Source organism: Heteronotia binoei, chromosome 1 (genome assembly GCF_032191835.1).
Source record: "Heteronotia binoei isolate CCM8104 ecotype False Entrance Well chromosome 1, APGP_CSIRO_Hbin_v1, whole genome shotgun sequence".
NCBI lineage: Eukaryota > Metazoa > Chordata > Lepidosauria > Squamata > Gekkonidae > Heteronotia > Heteronotia binoei.
In genome coordinates, this window is record NC_083223.1 from 205,595,883 (window position 1) to 205,617,342 (window position 21,460).

General features: G+C 45.0%; 1 protein-coding gene across 1 annotated transcript in view; it reads right to left on the reverse strand.

The window, feature by feature from the left end:
- SMYD2 (SET and MYND domain containing 2) overlaps positions 1-21,460 on the reverse strand; it is a 70,810-nt gene that overhangs the window by 40,861 nt on the left and 8,489 nt on the right. Inside the window, exon 2 of the mRNA XM_060246868.1 lies at positions 14,092-14,155. Within this exon, the coding sequence (XP_060102851.1) occupies positions 14,092-14,155 (64 nt within the window). The remainder of the gene's footprint in view (positions 1-14,091; positions 14,156-21,460) is intronic.

The window sequence follows — 21,460 nt, forward strand, 5'->3', positions numbered from 1 at the left end:
AAATCTGTTCAAATTGGGTTGGTAGATAGCGCCAACGAGTCACAGCCAACTTATGGCAACCCTGCAGGGGTTCAAAGATGGCTCAGAGATGGCTGTCTGCCTCTGCATAGCTACCGTGGACTTCCTTGGAGGTTCCCCATCTAAATACCAACCAGGGCCAACTCTGCTTCACTTATGAGGTCTGACAAGATCAGGCTATCCTGAGCGATCCAGCTCAAGGCATGCCAAACTATAGTTCTACATAAATGTTCATCAGAGGCTGCTACTCTCAAATATGACTCAACTCCTGATATTTATACAATGAAGATTTTAAAAATGAGAGTGCTAGGAGGGGGCATATACTGAGACGGATCCAGTCACTCTGCTGGGCAAAGTTTGCACCTTTTCTTCTGCATAAGAAGCCTTCTTACACTGGATCAAGGTTCTTTATATGAGAAAGGCTTCAAAATCTGCTGAGGCGAGTGGCTGGTCCACCTTATTTAGACTTCTGATTATTTTCCTCCTTGTTTCTGCAAATTTAACACTACTGATAACTTTTTCAAATATAACCCTGCAAACATTAGAAGCAGTTTGAAAGCAGGAAGGAAGGCCTCTCCAGCAACAAGAATGTGGAAGCAACAACCCTGACCTGTACAGTCCAGGCAAACCTGATCCTGTCAGATCTTGGAAGTTATGCAGGGTCAACTGTGGTTAGTACTTGGATGGGAGCCTGTCTCTGAATATCCTCCAGGCCTCCAGCAGGGATCAGGCACCAGAGGTTGACATGACTTCCAGGTGGAAGTCACTCACATGTTATTTAAGAGAGCCTACTCACAGGAAAGTGTCCGTAGGATTGCAGCCTACAATTCACATTTTACATAGGGTTACCATATTTTGAAAAGCAAAAAGAGCACATATTTTCTGACTACTTCAACAAGTGATCACTATGACAAATCTTTAAATTTCCCTATTGAAACTGCGATAATTGTAGCAATATTCCTAACCTTCCAACCCCAAAAGAGGATATTTTCATCAGTTTTTTTAAAGACATAAACCAAACAAAGAGGAAATGTCCTCTAAAAAGTGGACATCTGGAAATCCTATAAATGTATTATTCTCAGAACTAAAAACCTATCCTTGAATCCAAATGCAATGCCCAGCAATATTAGATACCTTCAAAATACCCAGTCAAACTTTTGTTAGAAGCTATACCATGCCGGCTAATGTTTACTTGATCCAAACTGCCACATAAATATATTTCTAGAATGAAAATACAAGAAATTTAATTCTATTTATCTCTTCTGAATATTGCTATTTATTTTTTTTGGGGGGGAGGGGGATCAATTGCAAGTCATATTGTTAGTCAAGATGGCCTCTTGAGGGAGTTAAAGCAACAGGTATGTTATCACAAGCATAAAACAGTCGGAAATGACAAATATGTCATTTTTCCCCTTTCAGAGCTATTTCAAACACTACAAAGGAGCGGAAACACAAGTTCAGGGTTACTGCCAACATAATTAGCTGACCTCAACTCATTAATGTTTGAATAGGTGTATTTTAGAGCAGCAACAGCAGCCCATATAGCTGAGACAGGGTTCATCAGGCCACGCTTACAAAATGCTGCCTCTTAAAACACTTTTCAGTGCTATTAACCACCAGTTTTTGAAACAAGAAACAAGTATGTGCGGGGGTAGATCTAATGCTGTTTAACAATAATAATAAATTCCAAGTCAAATTTTCAAAAGCCATGCATAACATCTGGATACAACTGCAGTGTAACAACCATTTAAAAAAAAACCATTAAAAAGTACACTTTGAAAGATAGAATAGTATAAATTGGCTATCATTCACAAAATTTTCCTCTCAAGAGGGATTTGTTCAGTGCTAGCTAAAATGACTATGGTTTGGATTATCTGGGATCTGGTATTGATGCCAACAGTCCAATATTTGCACTGGCACCAATGAATTCTTTAGCACCATCTCTTAGGCTATTAGCGTGTTTATATTGTTTAAAATGCTTTTAAATTATATATACATTTAAATTTTCTTTATTTTCAGAGTTGCTGTGGCATCCATTCTGAAGCCACCACAATGGCTGCTGTTTGGGCTCACCAAGCCAATGGACCATCTGTCTTTCAAATCTAACCGGATACTCCCTCCACTAATCTGACCCCATCTGACTTGGATTCTTCATTCTCCCCTCAACTTTTACCACTCATTTACCACCCATTGCCACTGCAGCCTCTGGCCCCGCCCCTCAGATGGACAGTGAGAAGTTTTGTGTTGAGAGGGTCTGGCAAGGAACGGTGCTGATATTAAGTGAATGTGTGACCAGGAAGCCGAAGCAGGCTTATTGGTCCTGAGTGTGGGGGAAAGGCAATGGGGTGGGTGCATTGATTACAAGGGGGAGGGGAGACGAAAAGAAGGCACACTCCAAGGGAATGGGATAATCTTTTTGGCGTTGGAAGTACAGATACCTGCATACCGGAGCAATAACAGTGCCTCCATGCATCAAGCGACATCCCATGTATTTGGGAAAGGGGAAGGGTGAATGGTGTTTAAGTGGAGGAGGGAGAAAGGCAAGACACAAGGAAGACCAATGAAGCATGAATAAGACTGGAGCATGGTTGAAGACAGTTCACTGAAGAGGGGAATAATAAGAAGCAATTACAAGATCAAAGCATTGTACTTGGACAGGCAAGCTCCTGCTTCTGGGGGAAAGAGGAGCAAACATTGACAAGGAGACTAAGATCTGCCTCAAACCCAGTCCATTTAAATAGGATTTTGATAGCTGGTAGACAATCTGATAATAGAGATAACTGGAACTTAAACTGAGGTGTTTCTAAAGAGAGTTTGGGGACAGAATTAGCATTAGTCAGGAACAGCCAGAAGACTGGGTCAAAGTTAGCAGGTGCAGAAGGAAAGACAGGTTGCTTACCTGTAACTGTAGATCTTCGAGTGGTCATCTGTGCATTCACACTCATGGGATAGTGCGCCTGCGCCGATCCCCGAATCGGTATCTGAAAAAGCCCGGGATTTTTCCGCGCTCGGCGCCAATGAGCATGCGCAAGCGACCCACTGCGCATGCCCACCAGCGCCCGCGCGGCAATCCCGCCAGTTCCTCCCTGACCGCTGAAAGCCCCTTTACTGAAGAGAGACCGTCAGCAGCGGGGAAGGAGGGCGGGTAGTGTGAATGCACAGATGACCACTCGAAGATCTACAGTTACAGGTAAGCAACCTGTCTATCTTCTTCGTGGTCTCTGTGCCTCACACTCATGGGAGATTAGCAAGCAAAGCATACCTGGAGGCGGGAAGACGGTCAGCCTGAAGAAACAGCTTGCAACACCGCAGCTCCCAACCGAGTCCTCTGCTGAGCATGCACGTCCAGCGCGTAGTGCTTCATGAAGGCATGCGGAGAAGACCAGGTAGCCGCCTTGCAGACATCGGAAAGGGACACACCCTTCAGGAATGCCACCGACGTGGCCATCGCCCTTGTGGAGTGTCCACGAACAGGTCCAGGTAGAGGCTTCTTAGCCAACAAATAACAAAGTCTGATCGTCTCAGTGAGCCATTTGGACAGTCTCTGAGAAGAAATTTTGGACCCTAACTTTGGGGCAGAGTAGGAAACAAAAAGTTGATTGTCCTTACGAAAACCCCGTGAACGGTTTAGATAAAACAGGAGGGCACGCTTAACATCTAACGCGTGCAGTCTGCGTTCCTCATCCGAGGAAGGGCTAGGGTAAAAGGTGGGCAACCAAACCTCTAAGTTAAGGTGAAACTGGGAAACCACTTTCGGGAGAAAAGTAATGTCCGGGGCCAGAGAGACCCCAGCCTCTCTAAAGGCAAGGTATGGGTAGTCACACCGCATCGCTGTGAGCTCCCCTGCACGACGTGCCGAAGTGATGGCAACTAAAAATGCAGTCTTCCAAGACAAAAGTTGCAGGGAACATGTCGCCATAGGCTCAAAGGGGCGACGAGTCAACTTGTCCAGGACCAAAGTCAAGTCCCACAGCTGTGGAGGGGATCTAGACGGGGGATGAAGGCGGAACAATCCCTTCATAAATCTCTTGGACTGCGGGTGAGCAAAGACAGAGTAACCCTCAACTGAATCATGAAAAGCAGAAATAGCTGCTAAATAGACCTTAATGGATGAGAATACCAGCCCCTCATCCACCAAGGACAAAAGAAAGTCAAAAACTGTGGGCAGCCCAACAGTGTCAGGTGACATTGGAGAGTCAACCACAAAGTCACTGAACTTTTTCCACTTCCTCTCGTAAGAGGCACGGGTGGAAGGTTTCCTGCTACTCTGGAGCACTTGCTGAACCCTGGTGGAGAAGTCTAGTGGTCGATGAACCACGCTGTCAGCTTCAGGTGCGGCACGTTGTGATGGAGCACGTGCCCTCCCTGGGCCGACAACAGGTCCGGTTCTGCCGGGAACTGGTAAAAGGTCCCCCTCGACTGCTGGAGCAGAATCGAGAACCAGCCCTGACGGGGCCACCACGGGGTCACCAGAATGCAACGTGGCTTCTCCTGCACTAACTTGTGGACCACCCTCGTTAGCAAAGGTAAGGGCGGGAACATGTACAGGAACCAGCCCTCCCACCGAAGTAGAAGTCCGTCTCCCAAGGAAGCCGGATCCGCACCTCCCCTGGCACAGAACAATGGGCACTTCTTGTTCTGCGCTGTGGCGAAAGCATCCAGCTGTGGGTAGCCCCAGAGTTGGAACACCGGCTCTAGGAACCTCCATTGCAGTTCCCATTCGTGTGGGGAGGCTCCACCCCTGCTGAGAGAGTCCGCCTGTATGTTGAGGACCCCCGGCAGATGTGTAGCTTTTACAAAAATGTCCCACTGGAGACACTCCTCCCAGAGATCCATCGCCAGCGAGCATAGCCTGCGAGACACTGTCCCCCCCTGTCTGTTTATATAGCACAGGGCAGTGGTATTGTCCGTAAGCAATGCCACAGTCTGTCCCACCAGCAGTGGACGGAACGATCGAAGGGCAAAGTGAACTGCTAGCAGTTCTAGGTAGTTTATATGGCACCGGCTCAGTTTCGGTGGCCACTTGCCTCCCACACACAGCTCCTCCAGGTGGGCTCCCCACCCCCACATGGAGGCATCGGTAGCGATGGTTACTGTAGGGGTCGGCAGATGAAAAGGGGCCCCTTGACGGATGTTGCTCTCTGTTCCCCACCATTGCAGGGAGCGGAGAGTCCCGGGTGGAATGGTGAACCTCTTTCGAGGTGAGTCTCTGAGAGGCCGAAAGTGGCGCAAGAACCAAATCTGTAGGCCTCTCATGTGCAGTCTTGCGAAACGTAGCACGCCTGTCGTCGCGGCCATCAACCCCAGCATCCGCTGGAGCTGCTGAGCCGTGCCCCACCGCCGCCTTTGAAGTAGCTGCACCAGATTGATGATGTCCTTCGCTCTCTGCGAAGGGAGGAACGCTCGATGTTGTTGAGTGCCCAACAGAGCCCCTATGAATTGAACTGTCTTTGAGGGAGTGAGATGGGATTTCTCCAGGTTGACTTGCAGCCCCAGGGTGCCAAGAAGACGCAGAGTGGTAGCGATGTGGGTTGTTAGACTCTCCCTCGACTTCGCCACAAGAAGCCAGTCGTCGATGTATGGGAAGACAACGACTCCCTGCAGACGAAGATGGGCAGCCACCACACTCATCAGCTTCGTGAACACCCGAGGAGCAGTAGACAGTCCAAACGGCAGGGCCCTGAATTGGAAGTGACGAGCACCCACTGCAAACCGTAGGAAACGCCTGAACTCGGGATGGATGCTGACATGAAAATAAGCATCCTTGAGGTCCAGGGTCGCCATCCAGTCTCCCTGATTGATGAGGGGCAGGATCGTTTGCAGCGTAGCCATTCTGAACTTCTGGTACAGAATAAATTTGTTCAGACTCCGAAGGTCCATGATAGGCCTTAGGCCCCCGTCCCTTTTGGGAACCAGAAAGTACCGGGAGTAGAAGCCTCCCGTCCTGGCCTCCGGTGGAACTACCTCTATGGCTTGTTTCTGTAGGAGGTTGTTCACCTCCGCCAGCAGAGGTGGGGAAGGGGGAGTGGTGACTACCACGGACTGGTTTGGGGTCTGAACAAACTCTATTTTGTAGCCCTCTTCTATGATGGACAGAGCCCACCTGTCTGTGGAGATCAACTCCCAGGCAGGCAGGAAAGGGCGTAGGCGGATGGATGAATTCCCAACGGGGACGACGACGCGTGCTTGGAAGAAGTCAAACCCCCTGCTTCTGGGAGCGAACCCCCTTCGACTTGCTGGGCGGTTGTGATCCATAACGGTTCCTGCCGTTACCCGAGTAGGGTGATCGCTCAGACTGGGCAGGGCGAGGACGCCATTGCTCAGGAGAGAACTTCTGATAAGGCTTCTTGGTCCAGGGTTTGGACCATTGCTTGGATTTGGAAGCCTTAGGAGCAGATTGGACACCCAAGTTCTTAGAGGTTTTAACACTCTTGTCGAACTCTTGCAGCGCCGAGTCAGTTGTGGTGCTGAAGAGCCCGTCACCCTCGAACGGCAGATCTTCGATGAAGGTCTTAGTGTCCTGGTGGAGCGTGGTAGACCTGAGCCAGGAGTGCCGTCGGATACAGACTGCAGACGTAATCTGTTTGGCCGAGGCTTCAACCATATGTTTTGCTGCGGCCAGTTGTTGTCTGGCCACAGCGAGACCTTCTTTTTGTAGCCTGGTTGCAGCAGCCCTCTTTTCCTCAGTTAACGAGGAAAGGAAGGGGGAAAGTTGTTCCCACACGGCATACTGATATCTAGCCATGCAGGCGGCATAGTTAGACACCTTTATGCCGAGTGCCCCCGCGGAGTAGACCTTGCGGCCCATTCCATCAATCTTCCTCCCTTCTTTGTCCGGTGGGGAGGAGTGGACCTTCCTTGCCTTCGAAGAGGAGGAGACGACCACCGAGTTCGGGCGCGGATGGGTGAACAAGAACTCAGCCCCAGTCTCTTGGACCCTATACATATGGTCCAGCCGTTTCGATGAGACCGGCGTCGAGGAGGGTCGCGCCCAAGGCTCTTTGACCACCTGGAGGATCACCTTGGTCACTGGCAGGGCAACCGCAGTGGATGTGTTCCTTTGCATTATATCGAACACATTGTCGTCCACTACTGGCTCCGGTTGCGTCACAGGCAGCTTGAGGGTGGCGGCAATCCGCTTCACAAGGTCCCCATAGGACTTCAGATCCTCCGACGGCGAGATCGGAAGATCCTCGGCCGTCTGGGAACCCGGTGAAGGCTCCAATCCCTGGACCTCACTCTCCGACTCCGACGACGAGGAGTCCTTGTGTGTGGAGTGCTCCGAGAGCATCGGGGTCGATTCTCGCGGTGGAAGGATCGGTGGTCTTCGATCCACATCTACCGGAACCAACTGTCGATCCGGGGGAACCGACGCCGACGCAGAGGCCTTCCGAGACCGATGGGATACCCTCGACACCGATGAAAATTGGGATGCTTGCTCCCAATCGTGGTAGTCGTCCGGGTACCAACGACAGGTCTCGTACCGGGAGTAGGGAGGCTGCCACCTGCGTTGCTCCCACGGTGGTATCGGGAAGCGTTGAGGAGGATAGAATGTGTCTCGCCTGACTCGAGGCTTGAATGGTGGGTCGATCACCGGTGCCGACGCATCAACCTCCGAGGTCGATTCGCTTTCGGAGCGACGACGGGAGCCCGAAGATGAAGACCGTTGGGTTAAGTCGATTTCCGGCTCTTGTTCCGACGCCGACAGGCGCTGCTGGTCAGCTGGGCTACGGCGCGGAGGCGTCCGAGGTTTTTTTCGGAGGTTTTGCCGACGTCGATGTCGACGCACCGCCCGATGGGGAAGGAGTGCGGGGTCGCTTTCGCTTCTCCTTCGACTTCGCCTTTTTCGGAGGTCGGGTCCCCGAATCCTCCTGGCGCTTTTTAGCGGGCGTATCCACCGCGCCCTCAAGGGAGCGTTTCGTGGAGCCACGCTCTTCCGGCGAGTCCAAAGTCCGTATCGGAGCCGCATCGGCCGATGCGAGCTCCAGGGCCGGGGTTTCGGACGACTTCGGTGCCGATACCTCCATCGGTCGATGGGGTGTAAGCGCCGATTCGATCAGTGCCGCAGATAATCGAGCCGCCCGGTTCTTCCTCGTCTGCTTCGAAAAGCGGAGACAATGCGGACACGAGTCTACTCGGTGGGCCTCTCCCAGGCACAGTAGACACAGGGAATGACCGTCTGGAGGGGCGATCTTCTTCCCACACGCACGACAGCATTTGAAAAACCCCCAGCGACTTTCCATAGAAAGTAGCCGCAAAAAAACTCCCCAGAACAATCTGAGAGAGAAAAAGAGGAGTGGGGGAAAAGCGCGGGCGAAGCGCCCCGAAGGGCCGTCAGGCGGGCGAACACAAAACGCTTTTTTTTTTTTTTTCTAACTAACTAACTAACAACTATGAACTACAACTAACTACTAAACAACAACGGTAAACGGGCTAGAACGAGAAGAAAAGGCGAAGCCAAAAAACTTCTCACCGACCGGGGAAACGGAAAGGTAAACCTCTCAGCGCAGCGGTCAGAAAGGAACTGGCGGGATTGCCGCGCGGGCGCTGGTGGGCATGCGCAGTGGGTCGCTTGCGCATGCTCATTGGCGCCGAGCGCGGAAAAATCCCGGGCTTTTTCAGATACCGATTCGGGGATCGGCGCAGGCGCACTATCCCATGAGTGTGAGGCACAGAGACCACGAAGAAGATATTATCCTGAATCTAGTGCAGCGTAAATCCTAAACACATTCATCTATATGTATGCTCCACTGGAGTCATGACTGAGTGAGTGCCAAAGATGCAGCATTAATGTTGGGCTGACTTGATAACAAAGCTCTTTTATCTTTAGCTGTACCTTCAAGTATGTTAACTGTGAAAAAGAATACTCCTGTGAAGGTATTTTCACATGTTAAAAGAATTGCTAACTCAACTGCCTGTTGTTTGGGTGTGTAGAGGTTTGTGTGTGTTTTTTCCTTGAGGGGGTGTGACAGAAATGGCCACATTTCATTTCAAATTTAGTGCTATAATTTGTTTTTAAAAACCTACTGCTATAAAGATAATTTAACCCCAGAAGGTGGATCCACAAGTGGAGCTTTCGCCTTGGCCAAAAGATTGGTGGTCTTGCATATTTGAAGGGTCTTGCAACTAAAGGGTGGGTGTGGGAAAGGAGTTGTTTTGAATCTTGGGGTATTGTGATGGGTTTGTCACAAATTCTGCAAGTGGGGAACCAAACAGCCAGGAATCTCAGATTTTGCTGGGTGCTCAGCTGATTACCTTGAATGCCCTGTTATGTCTGAATTGAATAAATGTGAAAAGTGGGGGGTGTAGAGATCAACTGGAACCCCAGAGTGTGCTGGTACAAATATTAAAAGTCGATGCCATACCCACAAAAGTGAACAGCTCTTGGAAAGCATTTTTAATGCAAAAAAAAAAGAGGAAAGAAAATAACAGTTGGAAAAAGAGCAAGAGGTAGTGAGTTTGGGCTTTTTGTTGTACTTCTTGCAAAAAAGGGGGGGTTATGTCTTTCCTCTGTTTTTCCTTCCCTCTTGCACAGGTCGCTCTGCCCCTTTTTCCAAAAAGAAAGGGTAATCAGGTTGCAAGGAAGTCATAAAATCAGGTGAGACGTATTACTCTTGTTTCCCACTCATCCTCTACTTGTTAATAGAGAAGTACTACACCACACTGGCTCCTGGAACTGGCAGAGGGGTGCAGTGGCTAAGAGCAGTGGACTCTATGCTGGGGAACTGGGCTTGATTCACCACTCCTCCTGCCAGATTATCTTGGGCCGACCACAGTTCTCTCAGAACTCTCTCAGCCCCCACCTGCCTCACAAGTAAAGGTGGCTGTCGTGGGGAGAGGAAGGGAAGGAACTGTAAACCACTTCGAGACTTCTTGATAGAGAAAAGAAGAATATTAAAACCTACACTTCTTCTAGCAAGCACTTATGACCCACTAAAGTAACAAAAGCAAAAAACCTCACTTTTCTGTCCACAGAAATTTATAATTTAATCTCAGTAGAAAGGCAGAGGCCAAAGGGAGGGATAGGAAGAGAGATAGTAGAAATAGTACAGAAATATGCTCAGCCCCAGTTACATATCAGGTCAATTCAGAGTTTCAAAAGTACACAGAATGAACATACTAAGTGAATAATAGGACCTCCTCTACTGGCACCTCTGACCTTAACAGATTCAGCAAACAGTTTTAATAGAGCATATCCTTTAAAAAAGAGCCCTGTTTGCATATACATGACATACACAGCCCTTTGAGACCATAAGACCAACGATGTTTAATTTAGGTACAAGCTTTTATGTGCATGCACACTTCATCGGATATCTGATAAAGAATGAATGAACATGAAACCTGACACCTAGAATTAAACTCTGTTGGTCTTAAAAATGCCACTGGACTCAAACTTTGTTCTATTCCTTCAGACCAACATGGCTACCCACCTGAATCTACAGTCCTTCGGAGTTAGGAAGGGAGGGACAGTGGTGTGACCTCCATGCATTCAGCCTGAGTAGGAATATACTTTGGCTTTATTTTAGTTGACAATAAAATGTGTTTATCCAGTCAGCTCTTGGGAAATACATATTTCAACTTAGAAGAGAGAAAGATGACTCTGTGCATATATTCAAGAAGGGAAAGGGAGTTTTCAAAAACAAACTAAACAGGTATTCTTAAGACTGAATACAAGCTGATCAGCTGTGAACTTGCAATAATCCTGTTATCACCTCCTCTGAGACATACAGAGACACTGTACGTACACAAATGGAGAGCAAAGAATTTTATTCAACTGTGGTGGCTAAGGTATACAGATATCAACATGTATTCAAAAGCCTCGTTACTTTAGTAAACTTAGATCGAGTTTTTATTATCTGATGGAAAGAAAAGAAAAGCAAGAAGTGTTCCTTTCCACAGAGGTCTGAAAGAGAAACATTTGCCATACATCACTGTGCTACAAGTTCAATATCAAGGCACCAATGTCCTTCTCAATTTCAAGACAAATCTGCTGAGCTGCTAAAAAAAAAGTCTTTGAAGAAGATAGAGATGAAGATGCAAGTCGGATTGCCAGTACCGAATATATAGTCAGCAGAGACTGATTTCTGAAGAACATAAGGTTTGAAGATAACTTTGAAAAGAACTCAGTGCTCATGATGTTCTTACATTTCAAGTGAGGGCTTTGGAAAGGTTCCCCAAACACTGAAGAAAAATATTATGCCAAATGAGGAGCAAAAAGCCTTAAGCACTTCTTGTACAATGATGAAAAGACAGAATCAATACCAATGTGTTCAAAACTCAAAAGATCAAGACTTTCAAGCCCTAATGAATAAGGCATGATGCAGTGCATTATGACCTGAAGAAAGGATTTCATTAAACCATTACATAACTGCACATCCTAAGAGTGAACACGATCTCAAGTCTCTCACAACTTTGAAAGACATCCTGGTAGAAGAGTTTAATTTTTTTAGAAAAATATTTTGTTATATCAGCTTTAAGGGCACTGTGGGGAAGTAACATAGTGACTCACCTTGAACAAATACATTGATGGAAAGTAATAGGGCAAAAGAAGGGCAGTCACTAGTCCTTATCTTCGTGGAAGCTTTCTTCTGGGATTCCAAATAACTAATGTAGGTGTGGTCAACAGCTTGAGCAAGCCCAGTGGAATTAATTGGCTATTTCCCTTGAAAGGCAGATCCTCAATGCCATATCTTATTGATTATTGCTTTTGAAATTGCCCTCAGTCTCAAAAAGAGATTTGACTTGTGGCATGTATAGAGAAAAACTACAGTTGAAAAAGAGAGTCCAAAGCTCTGTCAAACACGTAGACCTAAAGTATTTGAGAAGAATAAAAACCTGCACAGAGAGATTTGCAGATAATCTTAAAGAAGTACAACTCTGGAGACTTCATGAATTCTATTTTGAGTCCATTAACAATTTTTTTTTCCACTAGAAGTTTTTTAAAAACAACATAATCATTCTCAATGACTGTTCTTGGCTGGCAAGCAGGGACCAAAATGTACCATGAATCTAATGCCACTGGTCACACTCATCTTTCATACCCATGTTTCTTTTTTTGGCATTGCAGGATTCATTGAAAAATTAAGGTTCATTTACTCCTCAGCCTTTAAAATACAAGCAGTTCATTCATAAAACTGCTTTCTTTCAGAGGTCAACATGAGCAACAGTCACAAGGGCCGGGGGGGGGGGAATCAAATATATTTTCATGCAAAGGAAAAAACAACAGTTCTGACCATAGCACACACACAAGCAATCACTTTATATAAACACACAAGATGTGACTGATTTGTACATGCACTGACACATTACAGAATTACTCATCCTACCAAGGGATGGACCAAACAAGAAGAGCCAATGGCAGAAGGTGAAAATATAAGTTTCATTCCCTCATGATCATAAGACCAGGGAAAATCAATTATAACCTATATTTTTATAAGCAGAGGCATCATCATACATACCCAGCTGTCCAGTGACAGCAGAAAATGAAAATAGGTACAATACAGACCTCAGGACAAAAGCAGAACTGGAGTAAGGAGAACAATGAATAAGCATTCTGAACACAGAATAAGCTTTGTGTTATTTTAAACTGCTGATTTTAATACAGACCTGTTTCTGTGGCAAGAGACAGAATAAAACTGTTGCTGGGGACAGAAAGCTTTGTAAGTATATTCAGCTGTATTTAAAACCTTCAGTAACATTTGCTGTTTTTTAAGATTAAGGTAAGACAAATCAAATGTTCATGACTAATGGGTTAGTGCATACTCATAATGAGTTTCTAAATTACATAAGAGTATGTCTTTAGCAACTAAAGCATCATTTTCCTGACAGTTTCTGAGACAGAGACAGGTCAAGAGACCAACAAGTACATATAAACAGTGGAGTTGAGGCCATAGCTCTGTGGCAGAGCATATGCTTGACATGCAGAAGGCCCCAGGTTCAATCCCCAGCATCTCCAGCTAAAAGGATCATGTGGTAACTGAAGTGAAAGACCTCTGCCTGAGACCCTGCCAGCCTGGAGAAGACAATACTGACCTCGACAGACCAACTGTGTGACTAAGTATAAGACAGTTTCATGTTTTCATACAAAGTTGCCTCATAGCACTGGTCCATTAACTGTACTGATCCCTCTGACTGGCAATGGCTCCCCAGGATCACAGGCAGAGAAAGGCTTTTCCTACCATCTACTACCCAAATTTCTTTAACTGTAGATACCAGGGTGTGAACCTAGAAGCACATGTGCACAAAGCATGGCTCTACCACTGAGCTTCAGCCCTTCCCATTAACTTTGCCCTGCTTGATTGTTCTTCATGAAGCATTTCTCATCTTTTCATACAAAGGCAGCCTCTCAAAACCAGTTTGCCTCTTGCCAATAAAATGAATGAGACCAAAAAAGTTTGAAAACATGAAAATATTTCTATTACAGCAATAGCAATCAACTGAATCAAGCTAAGCAAGGGTGGGGAATTAGGAGCTGTTACGCAGTTTGTCATAAAACCTTTCCAACAACTATAAATTATGTGAACAGGCCTACTTGTCATTTTCTTTGCCCCTGTAATGAAAGTACATGACTACTGAGTGGAAGCACAGTTGGTTTCAAAACACACACTATTATTATTAGCAGCAGTGACAGAACATTTGCAAACAGTTTCTTTCCCCCCTCCCATAAAGAATTGCTAAATCCAGCCTTTATTTCTGATTGCTCAGCTAGGCACAAGCTTCTTCACCAGCTTAGTGAAATAATGTTAAACCATCTGGTATGCTTGAAGTAGGCAGAAGCTTCTGAAGCAATTAGGGCCATGTAGCAGTCTACTAATCTAATGGCTCAGCAGTACTATGACCTGGCACAGCTGATCCCCAGTGACTCACTATGGCAATTTCCAAATTCCTGGAATGGTTCAGGTCACAACTCTGATCCACATTTGTAACTCATCCCAACAGCTCCTCCTTACTGCCCCTGTCAACCTCTCTTAGCACTACACTAGAATATGTAAAGGTTATCATTTCTTTCAAAATGTCATAGGTCCTTGTATTAGTAAAACTTTATCTTTCTTGCATAGCAGTTAAGATACTCACCTGGCATTCTACGTTGCAGTAAAACGCCTGCTTACATCTTCCACATTTGGACAATCCTTCTTTCCTTAAAGAGATAAACACACCATTGTAAAGTCTCCCACTGACAATGAATAATAAAAGTATGGTAGGCTGAATACAAATAGGTTTTCTTCCATGAGCAATGTCCCAAGATGTCTCCTACTCAGAAACTGGTAGATTCAAAATTGCTGAGCTTCACTCAAATGTATCCTTAGTTCTGAGCCACTATATACTGGTGCTGGGGCATGTAAAGGCTAGTATATAAAAGCTGCAAGTGTGTACTTGGGACTAATGCACACAGATACTCCACAGCAGTTCTTAAGAAAAATTACGGTAGGAAGTGTGTTATTCATAACTATTCTCCATCCCAAGGCAGTGGTTGTTTCTCTCCCCACGTCCCTTTACCCACTCTTCCCATTTGCTGTGGAGCAAACAGAATTCTAGTTTGCCTCTAACAGGGAGTACTAAACAAATACAGGTATAAGAAGAACAACAGTTCAATCCTCCTTTGATGCAGTTGAATTACAGAGGCTGACATAATCTCTGGGTTACAACCTACTAAACTAAATTAATGGGGCTAAACCACCAAGAGAAGGCATCCATTGACTTGAACAATGCCTCTTTGATCTAGGTATCTAGGAAACCCCATAGCAAAAATACAAGCCAATTTGGGGTTTTTTAAGTGTTTCATAAATTCAAAAAACACTTCTTGTGGTACATAAACTATACAGAGGCTCACTCTCTGATGCCACTCAGAAGCAACTTCAGCTCAGTACAATGGCACTTACTACTAGGAAATGTATGTAGATTTGTTCTCACCAATATAAATAATATTCCAGAGATAGGCTTTTTTCCCTGAACAAAGAATCTATCCAAGATCACCAACTATAGTACTAAACAAGTTCCAGATTACTTTCACCCAACTGAATCAAGTGATGAAGCCCATTAAGTGAATCAAGAAGCCTCTTTGGTGTGTATACTCTAGGCTTATATTTCCCCCCCTTGCACTGCAGGTGCTGGGTTGCATCCACCAGCTTTGCGCTCAGTCTTTTGGCTTTTGTCCATGCAGTTCTCATCATCCTCAGCATAACCTTTTTGGTGGTCAAAGCAAAAGTTGGTGGTATCCAATCTGCTATATATAGCTGTTGGTTTAGTGTCTGTTAACCAGGCCTCCTTCTGAGAGTTCCACCTCCTTGTCCATTGAATAGTATTGCAACTGCATAACAATCCCTGGATGAGCTCCACCACCTATTTTTCTACAAAATGACACCTGCTGTTAATTGTCAATTGGTACTTCTATACATCTATTCTATATGTTTGGCCTAAAGTGGTATGCCAGGTGGGAGAAAGGGTCTGTGACAAAAATAACTTTAGCACTCCTTAAAAGACTTTAGATGTGTCTGTTATTCCATATTAGATTTCAGAAAGAGAGACTGCTTCCTCACTAGTAGTTGTTCCGCCCCTGGCCTTCTGCTTGAGCTGGTTCAAACAATCGATTCCCCACCAATTGCTACACAGGTGCCTTTTGATCTGCAGCTACCTCCCATTCCCCCTGCAGAGACCAGATCTGCAAAAAACCAGATCTGGTCACTGCAAGGGGAATGGGAGGTAGCCATGGATCAAGAGGCACCTGCATATCAATTGGTGGGGAATCAATCATTTGAGCTGACTCAAGCAGAAGGCCAGGGGTGGAGCAACTACTAGTGAGGAAGCAGTCTCTCTTTCTGAAATCTAATATGGAATAGAAGCTCTGCAGGTCTACAGGAATGACTCCTTGTCTCCATCTATGCTCTGTTTGTCTACTGTCTGGTGTGGTCCCAACTCCAAGCTCACCTGCTCCATTGGAGGGGCCACACCCGGGCACTGCTGAGGTAGGCAGCCCAATCAGAAACTGTGGAGAACAAAAGAAGGCCAAGGCCATGCCTGAAAATGCACCACCAGCAGCCTCAGTGCCTGGCAGATGCCTCGAAAGGAAAGCAGGACTAAGGTAGTAGATTGCACAAGGGAACAAGAAGAGGAAAAGGCTGCTAGCAATGGGGCCTATGCAAGCAGAGAGAGAGCAGACTCTTTAAAACCTACAGGGAAGGTGAGACAGAAGAAGCACATACTGCCCCAGGAACTTTTTGCTGGTTACAGAAGTGGGCAACCAGCACATAACAACATGATGAGGCTTGCAGCATTTAAAGTAGTGTCATCATGCTCCAACTATTTACATAGTTAAAAAGCACCAGAAACATACACAGGCCTTTGAACCATGAACCTATGCTCACATTTCACAGTTGCCTCTGATTAAAAAAATCCAGTCAAAACTGTCCATTGCTTTGTTATCACAAGATTCTCCCACAATCGGTTAGGCTTTCCTCTCTTTTGGGGTGGAGGGAAGAGTCATCTTTCTCTCGTCCTGCCCCTTCTTTGTTTACTTAATTATATTCAGTTTCTGATAGTTAACTACTGACTTTCCAGATAGCAAATGGCTATCTTCTGAAAAATATTCCATCAACCCCCACAAAAAACAACAAGAGTTGAACCAGGATAATGATAAATCAGGATTTTTTAATAAGTAATTTGTCAACACGATTATCCCTAACCATCACAGCATCCTTCTATTACTTTCTGCACAGTATAATTAACAGAGTATCACAAACACAAAGATGTTATCTCTCTTACATATTCAAATCCAACATATTTTATTCTTTCAGAAGCTCAATGGCTTTATCTGTATCAATTTAATATTGGAATGTGTATACAAAACAATTTCGCAATCCCAGTCTCCCAAGTTGAAAAGCTGATTAGTTATTTAACATGCTTCATTTTCTAAATAGTTATTTAACATGCTTTGATTTAAAAGACACATTCTCCACAGGTTTTTTTTTTCTTGGGGGGGGGGTAGGGGGAGTCCCCAACAAATACAGTATGAAGTTACCTTTATAAAAACCCTCATTCTCCATCTTTGAGACTCTTCTACCCATCTCAACCACAGTGGAAAGTTCTCAGACTCAACTGCAAAGCACATACTGCATTGCAGCAGATCTATTGCACTGTACAGAATATCTGCAATGCAATACGTTACACCTGAGAACAGGCAATGGTCTTGGCCACAGGTGCCATAAAATAGTTTCACAGAACAATTCTACCTCTCTACAGCACAGCAAACACAGGATTAAGCTTAAGGTATTGTGAAATGTTTACAACTGAGTAAACGAGAAGATTCTGTTCATGAATATATCCATATTCCTCAATAAAATCAGCAGACAAAATCGCTATTGATAAAAGATTAACATGGTTAAGTCAGGTGTATACACACAGATATCTACAACAACAAGCAAATAAAGCAATTCTGCTGAACTCCCTATTATAGTTGATAGAATATTTGTTATGATCTGTGCATAAGCAGACAATGTTCTTTTATTTCACGACAATTTAAATCATCCAAGTTTGCATAAAAATCTGTTTTGCCTCCACGTTGCCCTGATCCATGGATTAGCTATCCCTAAATAGGGGCCACCAGTGACTAGTAGTATATAGATAGACAAAGGGAAGACATGTGAACATAAAGAATATAAGAGAAACCATGTTGGATCAGGCCAATGACCCATGCTGTGTCACACAGTGGCCAAAAAACCAGGTGCCATCAGGAGGTCCATCAGTGGGACCAGGACACTAGAAGTCCTCCCACAGTGCCCCCCCCCCAAGCACCAAGAACACAGAGCATCACTGCCCCATACAGAGAGTTCCAACAATATGCTGTGGCTAAGAGCCATTGATGGACCTCTGCTCCATATGTTTATCCAATCCCCTCTTGAAGCTGGCTATGCTGGCAGCTGTCACCAGCTCCTGTGGCAGTGCATTCCATGTGTTAATCAACCTTTGAGTGAAGAAGTACTTCCTTTTATCAGTTCTAACCCGTCTGTTCAGCAGTTTCATTGAGTGCCCACAAGTTCCCATATTGTGAGAAAGGGAAAAAAGTACTTCTTTCTCTACCTTTTCTATCCCATGCATAATCTTGTAAACCTCTATCATGTCACCTGCAGGTCCTGGCTGCTCCTGCAGCCTCAGTCAACTCTTTTCCAAGCTAAAGAGCCCCAAGCGTTTTAACCTTTCTTCATAGGGGAAGTGTTCCAACCCTTTAACCATCCCAGTTGCCCTTTTCTGCACTTTTTCCAACGCAATAATCTTTTTTGAGGTGCGGTGACCAGAATTATACACAGTATTCCAAATGAGGCCGCATCATCAATTTATACAGGGGCATTGTTTTCTGGCTGATTTGTTTTCAATTCCCTTCCTAATAATTCCCAGCAGAACGTTGGCCTTTTTTATTGCAGTTATACAGTGTCTCAATATTTTCAATGAGTTATCTACCACGACACCAAGATCTCTCTGATGGTCAGTCTCCGCCAGTTCACACCCCCATCAACTTGTATTTTTAGTTAGGATTTTTGGCCCCAATGTGCATTACCTTGCACTTGGTCATGACAAACCTCAATTGCCACATTGACACCCACTTGCCCAGTCTCGACAGATCCCTTTGGAGTGCCTCACAATCCTCTCTGGTTCTCACCACCCTGAACAACTTAGCATTATCTGCAAACTTAGCCACTTCACTGCTTACTCCCAACTCGAAATCATTAATGAACATATGATATTTGTGGGGAATCCCTTTCTGCTTTTAATTTTATCCCCCCTTAATCACTGCCAGCTACGAAAGGGAAAGGGGTTCCCCCTTGAGTTTTGCGGTTCCCTCCCTCCATTGCAACCACTGCTGCTGGGCTGCCATGCTCCTCCCACTCCCAACATTGATCCTGAAGAGCCCAGTGTGGTTCCAAATCTCTGATGCTGGGCCCATGACAGTTTCCAAAGCCCCTCCATCCTCAAGGCTTCTGCTGCTGGGCCACCACGCTCCCACCTCCTCTCCCCACCAGCAATCCTAAAGAGCCCAGTGTGGCTCCAGGTCTCTGATGCCAGACCTTCCCACTGATGCAGGTCCTGGCTGCTCCTGCAGCCACCTCCAGGACCACAGCTGTCCCTGGGTTGCTTTGCTACTGCCTCCAGGCCTGGCACAATCCTCAAGCTGCTTTGTCACTGCTTCCCTGCCCAGCCGCCCTGAGTCCGTCAGGGGAGGGCGGGATATAAATTTGATAAAATAAATAAAAATAAAATTCCATGCCTCATGCTTTCCCAAACTCTCCTGAAGCCACCTGCCACCCAGCGCTGCCCTCAGTCTACTTCACCACCACCTTTGACCACCTGCAACCCCTGGGATGCTTTGCTGCCACCACCACAGAAGGAGAGCACTAAAAAGTAATTTACTTTTGGGGAGATTTAACCTTCCTGTGTATTGTTTTTATTTCCAGATTTTTCTGCAAACCTGGGAAGTGCCTGGGTTTGCAGATATCTCTGTTTAGCCTCCATGTGGCCCCAATCTGCAGATTTAGCCATTTAGCTATCTGCAGATGGGTGCTACAGGTGGCTAATAGTATGTAGATAGTATTTCAAATAAGGATTTATTTATTTATTTATTTATTTATTTATTTATTTATTTATTTATTTATTCCGTAACTTATATCCCGCCCTTCCCACAAGTGGCTCAGGGCGGCTTACAACAAACAATAAAACAATAAAATCGGAACAATTAATCGGAATTAATACATTTAAAATCAAGCATTTAAAACCTAAAAACCTTAAAATTTTACATTTTACATTAAAACTATACAGTATAATCACAAAAATCTAGAATCTAGAAAGCTACATTTGTCCAGTCAGGCGTAGGCTAACCGGAAGAGGGTCGTCTTACAGGCCCTGCGGAACTGAGTAAGATCCCACAGGGCCCTCACCAGCATACTGGTGGCACCCCAGCCCATACCTTCGGGCAATCTGGGCAAGAGGTCGCATATAGATGTTAAATAACATCGGGGAGAGAACTGCTCCCTGGGGCACCCCACAGTCAAGTGAGCAGCAGGTATTTAATTTGCCCACAAAACAGTACCTGTCCCAATACTGGTCCTTGTGGGACACTGCTGCTCACTTCCCTCCATTGTGAGAAGGAAGTCCGAGACCTGAAAAATGTTGAGAGGCAAGTCACACCATGCCTTAGTCAAAAGACTTTATAAGCAGGACATTGAAGCCTCAGCCTTCAATCTACACACACAAAAAAATTATACATTGTACTGGAATCTTTTATATGGACCAAGACCTGTAGACATAATTTGGATACGAACATGTTCTCCCACATGATCTGTCCCTATGTTTCTGCAGCAGAGAGATTATACAAGGTCATTTACCTTGGTTCCTAGTAATACATTCTATATTTTTTCACTCTGTAACTTGCCTTCTCACTTGTCCCTCAGATGCAGAAATCTCAGCTGCCAGTTTCAGAACAACAACCTTTATTGGCATAGCAACCGTACTAATAACAGACAAATTCCAGAACAAAGCAATCATAATCCTCTCTCTCCCCACCCCCAGGAAAAAAAAAACTCACAATCATCAGAAGTGTGCAAAAATTATTAAATTATTTAAATCCAGTAAAAGTTATACATTAATAATCTCTTACATCTAAACTGTAGCAATAAAACATAACTCCCCTTACAAAATAAAGAATGGGAATTCAGTAGCCTACCAAGAAGCACCATGACTGATTTCATATTTGGACAAAGTAGCTTACAGTAGTACTCATGAACATTGCCCCAAAGGTGTGAGTTTTTAAAAATTGTACAATATATCAATTTATCTTCTGTAATATAGTTTACAGCGTACATGCTTAGTAGGGGTAGCCTTTCTAACAGTTCAAAATTGTGTTCTTTAAGTTAACTGTTTCCCAAATATGAAAATGATACCATGTTTCCTATGCTTTCTCCTATCATTTATTTCATTACATTGTGTAAGAAATATTCCTGACTTTAGATATTCCTGACTTTAAAAAGGCTGTCAAGTATGCTGCAATTCCTCCCAAGTACAGAATAATGAGCACAGAATTAATGTGCAGATGGCTTTCTGAGGATTTCAGGTGTCTTGTTACAAACAAAGCAAAAGAAAATACTAAGTTTGTAGTTCATATGATTGCAAAGATGCGCATGAAACCATTTGGGCAATCCTTGCCAAGCTCCCAGGGGGGGAAAATTGCTCTTTGCTTCAGTGCGTTAGGTCTCTCCCATGTAGCAAAGGAGTCAAAAGAAAATTAGACAAAAGAGCAAAAGAAGAATAAACTTGCCAAAATAAGAGACACCATACCATTTTATTACTGTATAACTTACACATGCTGTAGGACTCCACTTCTCTCTGCATGTAATTTAGAGTCTGCTAAAAATAAACTGAATTCCACATTCAGGCAAAGTACACACTACCATAGCCTACT